Raw genomic sequence first — 16,242 nt, 5'->3', positions numbered from 1 at the left:
GAAAGATGATCTCACTCAATTGCCTCTTGTAGATGTTAAGCACCAACTGAAACTATCCATAGAAAAAGGAGAGATATACGTGAAACAGCATGGCCAATCCTTACACTCTAATGCAAGGGTGTCAAACTGCGGGCCCACGGGCCACATGCATCATCCAGAAGCCACTCCCACCCCATTGCCAGCAATGGCAAAACTGTCCCAGTACATTATGCGACATCACATGATGTCGCAAGTTTGACATATCTGATCTAATTCCCTTAGACAGTCCAGATGGATACCAAGATTAACAATACTGAAAGTTGACTAAGAAGGTCAAGGATGCTTGCACCATGCCTTCCCAACTTTAACACTGACAAGCATCTTTGGTGCAGCCTCACTTTTATGCCCTTTTCTGAAACTGAACTGATCATGAGTAACTAATTTTATCTTATAGAGTGTTTGCAGAGGCTTCTCAATGAAGTTCTCATCAAACTGAAAAAAAAACCATTGCTTTCCACTTGAACTTTAGTCACTCTTCCTTCTTTGTTAAGGTAGGCAATGTGAAACAATCTTCACTGATATCTTTGGCAGTCCCCAACCTGAAGGAAAACACACATATACAAGAAATCTATTGCAAAAATTGGATGCCTCGCACTTCTTTTAAATGAGGGTAAGGGTTGGCAATAATTAGAGATTTCGGAGACTTGCAACCATCCTTTTTACCATTTTTGATACAGAATCTTTCACTTCATTGTTCCTAATGCTGTAGATGAAAGGATTGAGCACAGGGGTGATGAAAGTGTACAGTATGGCGACAGACTTCATCATACCAAAGGAAGAATTTTTGACGTTCGGTCTTAAGTAGACAAAAAAGACTGACCCATACAAAAGGCTGACCACAACCAAATGTGAAGCACATGTTGAAAAGGCCCTCTGCTGCCTGGAGGTTGAAGGCAGTCGAAGAACAGTGTACAATATGAAGAGATAAGAAATGAGGGTAAAAACCAGGGAGGACCCAATCACAGCCACAGCAACAAGGAAGCCAAGGGCTTCAATGAGATGTGTATCTCCTCCAGCAATTTTCAGCACAGGTCCAACATCACAATAGAAATGATTGATAATGTTGGACATGCAGTAGGGCAAGTTTGCAATCATCACTACCTGGCAAATTATCGAGAAAAATCCTCCAAACCAGGCTGATATTGACAGTTTAAGGCAAACTCTAGAGGACATGATGATGGCGTATCTCAAAGGATAGCAAATGGCTACATATCGATCCAAGGATATCAAAGTGATGATAAAAAATTCAGTGACTCCAAAAAGGAAATAGAAGCACAGTTGTATTACACAGCAAGAAAAACAGATGGAATTATTAGCTGAGAGATAATTAAGCAACACTTTGGGTATAAAGACTGTGGTGTATCCAATCTCTTTGATAGAAAGGTTGGTAAGGATGAAATACATGGGTTTCTGGAGATGGTGATCTGTGATTACTATCATAATGATGAGCCCATTGCCCATCAGACTCAGGATGTAGAGTAGAAAGATGCTGGCATGCATCACCCTTTCCAGTCCCAAAACACTTGGCAATCCAACAAGAATAAATTCAGTGGCCCTTGTGCAATTGGTCAAGTTCATCTTCACCCTTTTATTGCAAAAAGTGTGGGATCTTCACACGATCAAGATTTCTGAAGACCTTTTTCAGAAACAACTATTGCAAGAGACAGAACACAAGACTTGATTTTAAAATCAAACTAACAAAAGTTGTCAGTAGATATAGTAGCTGAATAAGACATTCAATATACACATTTGGATTTTTGTTCTTTGAACAACCCTGTGATCTTTTGCATTGGGGTAGAGTTGGGGCGACTAAACAGAGCTTGAATGTTTACTGGATGGAGGCCCTTCCTGATGCCTCTGTGAAATTCATAGCAAACAATAACTCATTGTGCCCAGAGAGAGAGAGAGAGAAAAGGAAAAAAGGGGAAACACATTGCAGCAACTCAGAACAGCAGAAAAGGGAAATAGAGCATCTATGCAACACATTCCAACAAAATGGATACCCTTGCAACTTCATCAAAAAGTACCTGATCACTTATCCCAATAGAGCATAACCAAGACAAACCCTGAAAAGAATTACACTGCCATACTTCAAGAATATCCCAGAAACTGCAAGTGGATGACTACAACCACATGGAATCAGCACAGCACATGAACCAACTAAAGCCCTTCAAAACATCCTAAGAAACCAAAAGACCCAGCAACAGGAGCCATCTACAACATACAATGTAAGAACTGCAACAATCACTGTGTAGGTCAAACAGGCAGAAGACTGTCAGAACTCATCCATGAACTCCAACTGGCAGTCAAAAGGCCTGATAAAAATTCTTTAATTTCACAACCTATAGGCAGATTTAACCATAGTTTGAATTGGGAAAATGTGACAATCCTAACACCAGGCCAAATCCAAAAATGCCAGGGAATTTCTAGAAGTCTGACACTCTGACAAATCAGCCATCAGTAGACAGATAGACATTAACAACATCTGTAGACTATGCAAAAGAGACAATCAACCAGCCCCAAAGAGAAAAAAGACTCCAGAACCTCCCCATCTGTAATCAGCACTCAGATTAGCATAGATTAACTCCAAGGTCACCTTCGGACCAACAATCAAGTAAACAATAACCCAATTAAAAACTGCCAAAGAGCCATTAGTAAACAACCCATCTAAAGAATCCCTAAGACTGCCCCCACCCACTTAGACAGGCAAGACACCAGAATGTACACTGACAGCAAACAGCACTCCTTACTACCTCGTTAGGGTAATGAAACATCTGCAAGAAAACAAGCAAGCTCAGAGAGCACCAAGGTCACATCAGAGGAAGATCTGCCACTAACTAGGATCGAACTCACATTTGAATACCCGGTATGATTTCAAAATGACCATCAGTGGAGTGTCACAACTTCTTGAGAAACATTTTCCTTAATATTTCAACAGCATCTAGCAGATTGCATCATATAAAGTTTAATTACTGATTCTCTACAGAAACCTGGAATACAATCTCTAAGGATATCTACTTTAATTTCCCATGAGCATCCCTGCTCTACAACTAGAATATACTCAAGGATGATATGCTTTGGATGCATCTTCAAATGCCATCCCAAGACAGGAGGCACACTAACAAACACAAACTCCTATCTCTTTTATAGTCAGCATAATTCCTATTTTTCTTCAACTGCAGAAAACCAAAAAAAGTAAAACCTTCACTGATGCAATGCTTCATTTTCTACAGAAGGTTAAGATATCATTTCTAGAAATATCTGTATGTTCCTATAACCAGTGGTGGGATTCAGTTAGTTTGTTTCAGTTCTGTAGAGCTGGTAGCTAACTTTTTGTTGACTTTGGTGAACTGGCTGATGCCCTAAGCCCTTTTTTGCAAGGCCCAGAACAGACTGCTGCAAGTGCATGGATGCTACTTCTGGAAGTCCATCCTGAGCTGGGGAGGCCTCTCAGGTCCAGAATGGCCCACGGGAAGTATGTGGATGCCATTTCTGGAAGTCTGTTCTGAGCCACAGGAGGACTCCCAAGCCCAGAATGGCCCATCGGAAGTGCATGGATGGCACTTCCGGAAGTCCGTTTTTGAGCCAGGGAGGACTCCCAGGAGCAGAACAGCCCACCTCAAATGCATCCATCCAGAAATGGCATCCACACAGAGAACTGGTTATTCAGGTATTTGAATCCCACCACTGCCAGTAACCTTACATATAGATAGACTATGCCCAGAAAAGATAAATTGGAATCAACATGAATGGCATCTGGTTTCATCTGGACCAAATTCTAAGGGCCATTCCCAGATGTAGAGTCTTTTATATATTATTAAGTCTTCCGAGACTCTTTGAAGACACTATGAAACAGTGAAGGAACAGATTGGAGATGATATCCAATAATGATTTTCTTCCCTTTTTCCTTTTTCCCCCTTTCCTTTTTCCATAGAATTCAAAGTTAAGATTTTCAGCATAGTGTTCTGGATCTGCAGATTTGATATCCCCTTCACTTTTGGTGAGTCAGTGGCAAGAACATTTAGGTAATCAGAAGCTTTACAAATTAGTGTTTTCCAAACATGGCAATGTTATGATATGTGGACCTCAGCTCCCAGAATTCCATAGACAATAAAGTTGGTTGTAATAATGAAGACCCCAAAATCATGTCCTGTGCCTTATGATATCATCATCCAATGATGTGCACTACATAATTGTGTCATATGATGTATGAGATAATGATGATTTCAGTATTGTACCCCTCATCCCCATCATTTCATAGACAAATAGAATCATATGGTTGGAAAGATCTTCTAGTCCAACTCCCTCCCCAAGGCAGAAACCCTTGAGAGGCAACTGGATTTTCTTATTTTTCTTTGAAGACATTTTGCTTCTCATCCAAGAAGCTTCTTCATCTCTGTCTGGATAGTGGGGAATGGAAGTGTAAGCTGTAGGGCAGAAAACCTGGCTTTTTGTCATTTGTGTTGTTGTGTTGTGATAGTTGTGGCTTCCATTCCCCACTATCCAGTCAGAGCTGAAGAAGTTCTTGGATGAGAAATGAAACATCTTCAAAGAAAAACAAGAAAGTCCAGTTGCTTCTTGAAAAAGCACCTTTGGGACTCCAGTGGTGGAACACCCAAACTCTGGAAAGGAAGCTGTTCTGTTGATTAATCTTTCACACTATCCAGAAATTTCTCTTTAGTTCCAGGGTGGACTTCTCTTTGATTAACTTCCACCTATTGCTTCTTGTCCTACGTTCAAGTGCTTTGGAGAATAGGTCAATCCCCTCTTCTCTGTGAGAGCCATTCAAGTACTAGAAAAGAGCTATCAGGTTACCCTAAAACTTGACTTCATTAGGCTAGATGTACCTAGGTCCTTTAACCATTCATCATGTAATTTAGCTTTCAGACCCTTTATCATCTGTTATTTCTTCCTATCAGAGTGATATGCCTCCAATATTTCACCAGAAGAACTGTTCTCTTTATAGGAGATGACTGACCCAAGGTCACCTGTGAGCTTCCAGGACTAAGACCAACTTGGACCCATGTCTCTTCTTTCCTGGTCCAACATGGCAACCAATGTACCACACTCTTTTAGGGTACAGAACTTCCAAGTATTTCAAGTCAAGGAAAATGCTTAGAAAACAATTTTTATTGGAAACAGATCTTGATTCAAAGTCAACTCATTATAGTAGCTGTAATGATCCAACTGGTATGGAATCACCTACCCACCCTGAATCTTTATTCTGGATTGCCTAGATATAGAGAAGAAACAAATTTGGCCTCCATTTGCGTGGTTACATACATAACGTTGTATCTTTCAACCAAGAGGTTTAATAAGTTTCCTGTTCATCCCTCATTGCCCATATTAAAAGCAAGGAATTTTCAACAAGTGTTTTTTATAAAAGTGTGGGTTAGGACACTGAGCCTGTCGATCAGAAGGTCGGCAGTTGGGCGGGTCGAATCCCAAGTGCTGTGTAACAGAGTGAGCACCTGTTACTCGTCCCAGCTTCTGCCAACCTAGCAGTTCAAAACCATGTAAAAATGCAAGTAGAAAAATAGGGACCACTATGGTGGGAAGGTAACAGCGTTCCATGCATCTTTGGTGTCCAGTCATGCCGGCCACATGACCATGGAGACGTCCTCGGACAAGCGCTGGCTCTTCGGCTTTGAAACGGAGATGAGCACCAGCCCCTAGAGTTGGAAACGACTAGCACGCATGTTCAGGGGAACCTTTACCTTTACCTATATCTATTATATAAATAAAAAAATGAATTAGAAATAAAATATATTATATCTAATATATATTATTTTTTGACAACATAATTAAACAAATGATATATCAAACTAATGCACAAAGGATACCTTTAGGAAAAGTTTTACTTCATTTATTTTAAAAACTGTTCTCTAATACAGAAAACAAGATATTATAAGGAAAATATAAATATAATATAATAATATAATATAATATAATATAATATAATATAATATAATAATATAATATAATATAATATAATATAATATAATATAATATAATATAATATAATATAATATAATATAATATAATATAATATAATATAATATAATATAATATAATATAATATAATATAATATAATATAATATAATATAATATAATAATATAATATAATATAATATAATATAATATAATATAATATAATATAATATAATATAATATAATATAATATAATATAATATAATATAATATAATATAATATAATATAATATCCATCACTATAAGCAGGTCTGGTTTTCAATTAAAGATTTGCTCATCTGGAAGGAAGAATCCTGCAAGACATGAACCTAACTGAGGACACTAGATTGGGGAAATTGAATAGATATAATAATTGTAATGTTAGATGAGAAGAGGCACCCCAAGACTTGAATATTGTTCTTGTGTTCAGTGACGTGAACTATGTGCTTGCAAGAATCAGTGTTAGCCATATCTTTCTTCAAATCCAGTGCCCAAAATTTCTTGTTTCAAATTCTCAAGACTACTGTTTAAAAATACCTTATTTTAGGCAAATGATTTAGTAAAATAGCAATAGCACTTAGACATATATACCACTTCAAAGTATTTTACAGCCCTCTCATAATAATGTATTATCAATCTTGAGCTGGTCAGGATTGAAATGTGGGCAGAGTTAGCTTGCAGTACTGCATTCTAACCACTGCGCCACCACAGCTCTTAAAGTACAATTCTGCAAATGAGCAAGACATACTATGGAAAAAAAGTGAGCAAAGAAAAAGTGAGTTTATTTACTTATATATTTACTTACATGGTTTCTAAAGTTGCCCAAATCCATAATAACTCTTCGTAGCACACAATATTCAAAACATTTCAAAATAAACTAACAAATACAACTTTTTCACCAGTTTCACGTGTGAAAATATAACCTAATTTGAGACTAACAAAATACATGGACAATATAGTCCAAATATCTCCAGACAATGGGTCTTTCTAGTATTGAATCTCAGTCTGTTCCTCCCTATTCAGGCTTCTACTAGAGCATCACCTTGACAGCATCACTTGGTTGGCTCAAGGTTGAAATATGCAGCTGGATATTATCTCATTCCAGATTGACAAATGACTACAGTCAATTGTCTCAGGCAGTTATTAAACACCAACTAACCATAGAAAAAAGAGGTATTTGCAAAATATCATGCCCAATCCACACACTCTAAGGCCTGTGAGCAGTCCTGATGGATACCATGATTGATGGATCTGAAAGATGTGAGAAGGTGAAGGAGAACCAGGATGCTTGCACCATGCCTTCCCAACTTTAACACTGGCAAGCATGATAGATGTAGTCTTAGTTTGATATCCTGGTCTGAAACCCAACTGATCAGGCGGTACTGTCAAGGTTCTGACTGATGAACCCATCAAAGTAAGCACAGCTGAGACGATCCAATCTCTAATGCAAAACTTTATTGAGCACATCATTTCAGCACAGGTGAAAGGAAAACCAGCTCTGGTTATTTTACACCTAGTTTGCTATATTAAAAGTATAAAAGTCTCTCTCCCCCTATTTGTGCAGGTCACATTATCCAATTATAATTCAGATAACTATTAAGAGAGAATGTCTTTCGTTCTCAATAAACAATCTTGAATGTCCTTGGTTCTTATGGGCTGGCCTCTCAATATCAGAAGTCTGCATTCCATTCTCCCCTCCCCCGAGTTCATAGGCAAGCTAAGAAGCAATAATGGCTGAAACAGCATAAGCATTCTTCGAGCCTTGACAGGTACCCAATTTTATTTTATACAGTAAACAGAGATGCTTCTCAACAAAGAAGGGAAAAACATGTTGCCTTCCACTTGAATGTTACTCAGTTTTACATAATAATAATAATAATAATAATAATAATAATAATAATAATAATAATAATAATAATAATAATAATAATAATAATAATAATAATAATAATAATAATAATAATAATAATAATAATAATAAGAAGAAGAAGAAGAAGAAGAAGAAGAAGAAGAAGAAGAAGAAGAAGAAGAAGAAGAAGAAGAAGAAGAAGAAGAAGAAGAAGAAGAAGAAGAAGAAGAAGAAGAAGTTAGAAGGGACCTTGGAGGTCATCTAGTCCAACCCCCTGCTAAGGCAGGAAACCCTATACCATTTCAGACAAATGGCTGTCCAGTCTCTTCTTAAAAACTTCCAGTGTTGGAGCATTCACCGCTTCTGGAGGCAGGTTGTTCCACTGGTTAATTGTTCTAACTGTAAGGAAGTTTCTCCTTAGTTCTAGGTTGCTTCTCTCCTTGACTAGTTTCCATCCATTGCTTCTTGTCCTGCTTTCAGGTGCTTTGGAGAATAGCTTGGCTCCCTCTTCTTTGTGGCAGCCCCTGAGATATTGGAACACTGTTATCATGTCACCCCTCACCCTTCTCTTCATTAAACTACACATACCCAATTCCAGCAACTGTTCCCTATATGTTTTAGCCTCCAGTCCCCCAATCATCTTTGTTGTTCTTCTCTGTACTCTTTCTAGAGTCTCGACATCTTTTTTACATCATGGTGACCAAAACTGGATGCAGTATTCCAGGTGTGGCCTTACCAAGGCATTGTAAAGTGGTATTAGTACTTCACTTGATCTTGATTCTATCCCTCTGTTAATGCAGCCTAGCACTGTGTTGGCTTTTTTGGCAGCTGCAGCACACTGCTGGCTCATATTTAAGTGATTGTCCACTAGGACTCCGAGATCCCTCTCACAGTTACTACTATCGAGCAAGGTACCACCTATACTATACATGTGCATTTGATTTTTCCTGCCTAAATGTAGAACCTTACTTTTTTCACAATTGAATTTCATTTTGTTAGATAGTGCCCAGTGTTCAAGTCTGTCCAGACCCTCCTGTATCTTAAGCCTATCTTCTGGAGAATTGGCTATTCCTGCCAGCTTGGTCTCATCTGCAAATTTGATGAGTTCCCCATCTATCCACTCATCCAAATCATTGATGAGGGGACAGATGGGGAATTCTTTGATTATGGTATGCAATGTGAAATATCCTATGAATCTTTGTTGATGTCTTTGAACACTCCCCAACTTGAAGGAACACACATATACGGTATAGCAGTCCTTAAAAGACAGATTAGGCTGTCATTTGATGTACAAGAAATATCTTGGAAAATAGAATCACTTCCCATTTACTTTAATAGATGGTTAGGGTCAGTGGTGTGATTCAAATATGTGAACAATCAGTTCTCTGTGTGGATGCTGCTTCCAGAAGTCCATTCTAGGCCTGGGCAACAAAACATTAGCTACCAGTTCTGCCAAACTGATGCAAAGAGGCTGAATCCCACCCCTGGTTAAGGTTAGAGATATTTAGACATGCCTGAGACCAGTAATCTTTCTTCCAATTATTCTGCGTACAGAATCTTTCACATCATTGTTCCTAATGGTGTAGATGAAAGGATTGAGCACAGGGGTGATGAAAGTATACAGTATGGAGACATATTTTGTCATACTAAAGGAAGAGTTCTTGATAGTTGGTCTTAAGTAGACAAAAAAGACTGACCCGTACAACAGGCTGACCACAACCAGATGTGAAGCACATGTTGAAAAGGCCCTCTGCTGCCTGGAGATTGAAGGCATTTGAAGAATGGTCCAGATGATGAAGAGGTAAGAAACGAGGGTGAAAATCAGGGAAGACACAACCACAACCACAGCAACAAGGAAGCCAAGGGCTTCAATGAGATGTGTATCTCCCCCTGCAATCTTCAACACAGGTCCAAGATCACAATAGAAATGATTGATAATGTTGGAAGTACAAAAGGGTAGGTTTACTGTGATTAGTTGCTGATAAAAAATGGAGAAAAACCCTCCACACCAGGCTCCTATTGCCAGTTTAAGACAAACCCCTGAAGTCATGATAATGGTGTATCTGAAAGGATAGCAAATGGCTACGTATCTATCCAAGGATATCAAAGTGATGATAAAAAATTCAGTGACCCCAAAAAGAAAATAGAAATACATCTGTATTATACAGCAAAAGAAGCAGATGGAATTATTATCAGAGAGATAATTGAGCAACATCTTGGGTATAAATGTGGTGGTGTGTCCCATGTCTTTGAAAGAAAGGTTGCTAAGGAAGAAATACATGGGTTTATGAAGATGATGATCCTTGATTACTATCATAATGATGAGCCCATTGCCCATCAAACTCAGGATGTAGAGCAAAAAGATGCTGGCATACATCACATTTTCCATTCCCCAAATACGTGGCAATCCAACAAGAACAAATTCAGTTATTCTTGTGCAGTTGGTCAAATTCATGTTCTTCTCCTGCTACAAAAAAGAGAAAACATGCAATCTTCACTGAATCAAGATTCAGCTACATTTCTCAAGATTTTCCCCAGAAACTGCTATTGTGATGTAAGAGCTAGTATACAAGATTTGATATTTATATCAAGATAACAAAGGTTGTGTGGAATTATGCTCACTGAATAAGACACTTGCATGTAGATATTTGAATATCAATTATGATATCTCAAAGCCCATCACTGGATTCTCATGAATGCACAATGAAAACAAAAAACAAAAAGCCACTATTAGTAGCCATTAGTAACCACTATTAGCCATTAGTTTCATGTGTGAAATTTTTAAATTCTTAAAAAATATAATGACATTTTTGGAAGATAGAGAGTACATGTGAAATAATTTGATAAAAAATAGAACTTGATAGGAGAGAATATATGCACTTTGCGGTTGAACTGTGGGGTCCTTGCTATTTTCTGAGCAGGGAGATTTTCTTTCAGATGTTTCATTACTAAACTGGATAACATCATCAGTGCACTTATGATGTTAGTTTGGTAAATAAACATCTGGAAGAACATTACCAGGCTCTGAAAGAACCAAGGACCCTACAAATTAGAAATTGGAAACTTTACTCTTATGGAATCACAAAGTCCCATACTTCTGTGCAGAAACTGTCTTTACGTTATTAGTTATCTAAGGAAAGACTAGTAAAATACTGGAACATAAAACATAGGTTGTGATAGAAATATGAAATTTATAAAGAGCTCAAAAAATACAATAGCCATGTGTGGAGGTGGATTTGAACATATGCTAAGAAATCATGGTTCTTTTTGCAGTTCCTAATGCACATGGCATGATTTTGGTGTCCTCATAATAATAAGCAACTATGCTATCTTGGGAATTCTGTTTCAAGTGTTCATTCTAAAAAAGATGGACCTAAAGAGCTCTTCATCCTTACCTTGACTTGTTCTTCCTTCATTACCACCTTCTTTTCATCAAATACATTTCACTCCACCTCAGTATCCATTCATTAAGACAGTATTTTGAAGAAACATAGAAAATAATTCATCATATCTTGTGACCAGGGGAAATGGTAGACTTCATGAAAAATATTTTCCTTAACATTTAAAGAACATCTAGAAGATCGCATCATAAAAAGTTTGTTCTCTTCTTCTTTACAGTAGCTTGGAATACAGTCTCCAAGGATATTTGTCTTTAATTTCCCATGAGCATTTGAACACTGTAGCTAGAATATACTTGAGGGTGATAACTTTTGGATAAAACTTAAAGTGCATCCCAAGATAGGAGCCCTCTGGAGGTCCTCTGGAGGCAAATCAACAAGGATAAACTATGAAACTCTTCTATGGTTGGTCTAGTTTCCATTCCTCTTCAACTTTAAAAATTGAAAGTGTAAAACCTTTAGTGATGTAGTGCTCCAGTTTCTACAGAAGTTTGAGGTACCATTTCTAGAGATATTTGTCTCTCCATTCACGTAAATATCCAAAGACTATGCCCAGAATACATTATTTGTTGTCAGCATGACTCATTTGAACCAACTTTCAAGTCTCATTCCCCAAAAATAGAGTCTCCTGAATGTTGTTAAGTTTTCAAAGACCCTTCAAAGTCTCAATAATAGGGAAGGAACTATTGGAGGTAAAATCTCAGAATTCCCAAGGTAGCACAGTTTTTTCGTAATTATGAAGACACCAAAATCATGCCATGTGCATTAGGATGTTATTGTACAATGATGTGTGTTCTGTAATTGTGTCGTATGATGTATGATGCCATTACACATTCTATGTTGTGTCCCACCCTCACCTCCCCTAATTTATCTGCATTGAAGATTGAGGTCTGTTCATGAGTCGTCGTATTTACCTGGAGACTAGAGAATAGAAATATCTTGTTTAGATACTTAAGTTTGGATTATTATTTTTTGTACCAAAATGGGATAAGAGGTGGAATGGAATGACCCAATTGTCTCCTTCCAATTCTGGGATTTTATGATGATATAATTCCACGTGGCAGTAGAATAGTGCCTAAAAGTAGAGGTCATAGAATGTCAGATCTAGGATAGGCCAAGTAAGCCAGTTCAGATTGTCAATAAAATGTAAGCATACTTAGAAATGAAAATGTTACACCATCCAAGGATCATTTTTAGGATTCAAGATTCACACTCTGACTCTGCTGCAGGACTTTTTTGTTCTCTTCCTCACTCCTACTATCTTCTGGGTCCCAATTGTCCTCTTCATAGAAAGAAGTTCATGCATTTATAACATTTGGAAAGCTCTGCAGACATGATCTCCAACGTGTAAATGATACTTCTCAGGGAACAAGGACAAACATGTTGAGAGTGATTTTCTTCTTGTCAAATAGATATCCCTCCAATATTTCCCCAGAAGACGTGCTCTCTATATGGGATGGGACTGATCTAAGGTCATCTGTGAGCTTCCAGGACTAAGAGAGACTTGAACCCATACCTTTCCTTTCCTAGCCCAATATGTCAACAAATGTACCACACTCTTTTAGGGTATAGAATTTCCAAGTATTGCAATTCAAGGAAAAGAGCTAGAAAACAAACTTTATTTGAAACACATTACAATATAAACTCAATTCATTGTGATAACCTTAATGAACCAACTGGAATGTAATCACCCCCACCCCCCAAAAAATCTTATCCTTGATTGCCTAGAGATGGATAAGAAACCAATTTGGCCTCCATCTGAGTGTTTCTGTACATCATCATCATTATTATTATTATTATTATTATTATTATTATTATTATTATTGTTGTTGTTGTTGTTGTTGTTGTTGTTGTTGTTGTTGTTGTTGTTGTTGTTGTTGTTGTTGTTGTTGTATGACGCTATTACATTAGCCAGGAGACAACAATGCTATTCTCCAAAGCTATTCTCCAAAGCACCTGAAAGCAGGACAAGAAGCAATGGATGGAAACTAGTCAAGGAGAGAAGCAACCTAGAACTAAGGAGAAATTTCCCGACAGTTAGAACAATTAACCAGTGGAACAACCTGCCTCCAGAGGTGGTGAATGCTCCAACACTGGAGGTTTTTAAGAAGAGACTGGACAGCCATTTGTCTGAAATGGTATAAGGTTTCCTGCCTGAGCAGGGGGTTGGACTAGATGACCTCCAAGGTCCCTTCCAACTTTATTATTATTATTATTATTATTATTATTATTATTATTATTATTATTATTATTATTATTATTATTATTATTATTATTATTATTATTGCAAACTAGTAGTTTACTAGCACTGTTGTTGTACACGCTTGCACACTTTCCAAGGAAGGTTATCTAATATTGCACCAAAAAGAAAGAGGAGTGACTTTTCCTGCAGCATCACCCAAGGCCCTCTCTCTTCACCAGAGCTGCCTCGCAAATAGGCCTCACAACCAGCAAAGTTAAGAGCTGGCAGAATTCCAACTGCCTGCATGAAGGACTGGCTCATCTCCCCACTGAAGTAGTACCCATTTATCTTCTCTCATAGAATATGCTTTTGAATTGCTAAGTGACAGAAGCTGAGCAAGTGATAGGAGTTCACCCCACCATGCGGTGCTAGGGCTCAAACCACCATTAAGCAGAGACCATTAAGCCACTGAGCCACAAGACCTCTTTTTCAAGAAATATGTTTATCAAAACTTTACCTATACATTCCTCATTGTCCATATTAAAAACAAGGAAATTTCAACGTTTTATAAAAGTGTATATCTATTGTATGAATATCAGTTTTATCGAACCATTGCATCCTAGCTTGGACACTTAAAAGAGTCTCACCTTTATTTCTTCATTTGAAACTCAGTTGATCATGGATACCTTATTGTACTTTATTCAATATTTTCAAATGCTTCTGAACAAAGCATCTATCAAACAGAAAAGAACAGATTGCCCTCCATTTGAATGTTATTCACTGTTTCCCTTTTTGTTAATTCAGGCAAGTCTGACATATTTCATCAATCTTGAATGATGGTGGTGCAGTGGTTAGAATGCAGTACTGCAGGTTACTTCTGCTGACTGCCAGCTGCCAGCAGTTTGACAGTTTGATTCTCACCGGCTCAAGGTTGACTCACCCTTCCATCCTTCTGAGATCAGTAAAATGAGGACCCAGGTTGTTGGGGGCAGTATGCTGACTTTGTAAACTGCTTAGGGAGGTCTGTAAAGCACTGCAAAGCAGTATATAAGTCTAAGTGCTATTGCTATTTTTGGCACACCCTGTCCAGGAGAAACACACATATAAAGGAGTCCTTCAAAAGACAAATTACCTTACATTTTATTTTCTGTTTGCAAATGGAATGACTTCCCACTTCTTTTAACATAGTGTTGGCTTCGAGATACTTAGAGATTTCAGAAACCTGGAACTTTTCTTCCTAGCATTCTGCGTACAGAATCCTGCACTTCATTGTTCCTAATTGTGTAGATGAAAGGATTGAGCACGGGGGTGATCATAGTATACAATATGGAGACAGACTTCATCTTACTGAAGGAAGAGTTTTTGACAGTTGGTCTTAAGTAGACGAAAAAGACTGAGCCATACAGAATGCTGACCACAACCAGATGTGAAGCACATGTTGAAAAGGCCTTCTGCTGCCTTGAGGTTGAAGGCATTTGAAGAATGGTGGAGAGGATAAAGAAGTAAGAAATGAGGGTAAAAAGCAGGGAGGACATAATCAAGACCACAACAAGAAGGAAGCCAAGGACTTCAATAAGATGTGAATCTCCTCCTGCAATCTTCAACATGGGTCCAACATCACAAAAGAAATGATTGATAATGTTGGAAGAGCAGTAGGGCAAGTTTGCAATCATCACTACCTGGCAAATTATGGAGAGAAATCCACCAAACCAGGCTGATATTGACAGTTTAAGGCAGATCCCCGAAGTCATGATAGTGGAGTGTCTCAATGGATGGCAAATGGCTAAATATCTATCCAAGGATATCAATGTGATAATGAAAAATTCAGTGACCCCAAAAAGGAAATAGAAGCATAATTGCATTAAACAGCAATAAAAACAGATGGAGTTATTAGCAGAGAGATAATTGAACAACAGTTTAGGCATAAAGGTGGTGGTGTGTCCAATGTCTTTGAAAGAAAGGTTGCTAAGGAAGAAATACATGGGTTTCTGTAGATAGTGGTCCACAAGTACCATGACAATGATGAGCCCTATTTCAGAAGTACAATTACTCCTTCAACTTGCTCAGTTCTCACAAACAAACAAATTTGTACACTGCCTGACAAACAAATATTTTCTCTCTGAAAGGTCATGAGTCTCAAAAGAAAGAAGAATTTACCATTTTGTGCTATTTTGGTTATATCACAACTGGGAAAAGACTCAGAAATTTATACTGACTTCTGAAAAAGTATCAAGGTGGTAATCAAACTTATCTCCAGTGGAATATTCAATAGACGAGACCACCATTGAGAAGGTCTTTTATAAGAAGATTGCTTCTTTATAATTTGCTTACGATAGATAGATAGATAGATAGATAGATAGATAGATAGATAGATAGATAGATAGATAGATAGATAGATAGATAGATAGATAGATAGATAGATAGATAGATAGATATGGATGGATAGATAGATAGATAGATAGATATGGATGGATGGATAGATAGATAGATGATAGATAGATAGATAGATAGATAGATAGATAGATAGATAGATAGATAGATAGATATGGATGGATAGATAGATAGATAGATAGATAGATAGATAGATAGATAGATAGATAGATAGATAGATAGATGATAGATAGATAGATAGATAGATAGATAGATGATAGATAGATGATAGATAGATAGATAGATAGATAGATAATAGATAGATAGATAGATAGATAGATAGATAGATAGATAGATAGATAGATAGATAGATAGATAGATAGATAGATAGATATGGATGGATAGATAGATAGATAGATGATAGATAGATAGA

The 16,242-nt window shown here is 37.5% G+C and overlaps 3 protein-coding genes across 3 annotated transcripts; all 3 read right to left on the bottom strand.

Annotated features, from left to right (window-relative positions):
• Positions 1 to 666: 666 nt before the first annotated feature.
• Positions 667 to 1,617, bottom strand: LOC308676436 (olfactory receptor 6X1-like; the record flags this gene model as incomplete). Its single annotated transcript, XM_081342251.1, has 1 exon — positions 667 to 1,617. One exon carries the CDS (start codon positions 1,615 to 1,617, stop codon positions 667 to 669), a length of 951 nt encoding a protein of 316 aa, XP_081198377.1.
• A 7,746-nt stretch (positions 1,618 to 9,363) lies between these two features.
• LOC308676435 (olfactory receptor 6X1-like) lies at positions 9,364 to 10,314 on the bottom strand (the record flags this gene model as incomplete). The annotated part of the gene is made up of 1 exon (XM_081342250.1): positions 9,364 to 10,314. The coding sequence occupies one exon, from the start codon at positions 10,312 to 10,314 to the stop codon at positions 9,364 to 9,366; it is 951 nt and encodes a 316-aa protein (XP_081198376.1).
• Positions 10,315 to 14,653: 4,339 nt separating this feature from the next.
• Positions 14,654 to 15,454, bottom strand: LOC308676434 (olfactory receptor 6X1-like; the record flags this gene model as incomplete). Its single annotated transcript, XM_081342249.1, has 1 exon — positions 14,654 to 15,454. One exon carries the CDS (start codon positions 15,452 to 15,454, stop codon positions 14,654 to 14,656), a length of 801 nt encoding a protein of 266 aa, XP_081198375.1.
• Positions 15,455 to 16,242: the final 788 nt, after the last annotated feature.

The sequence above is a fragment of the Vipera berus genome, assembly GCF_964194415.1.
Source record: "Vipera berus genome assembly, chromosome: W".
Classification (NCBI taxonomy): Eukaryota; Metazoa; Chordata; class Lepidosauria; order Squamata; family Viperidae; genus Vipera; species Vipera berus.
Note: the sequence above shows the minus strand (reverse complement) of the source record. Positions and strands in the feature narration are given on the sequence as shown.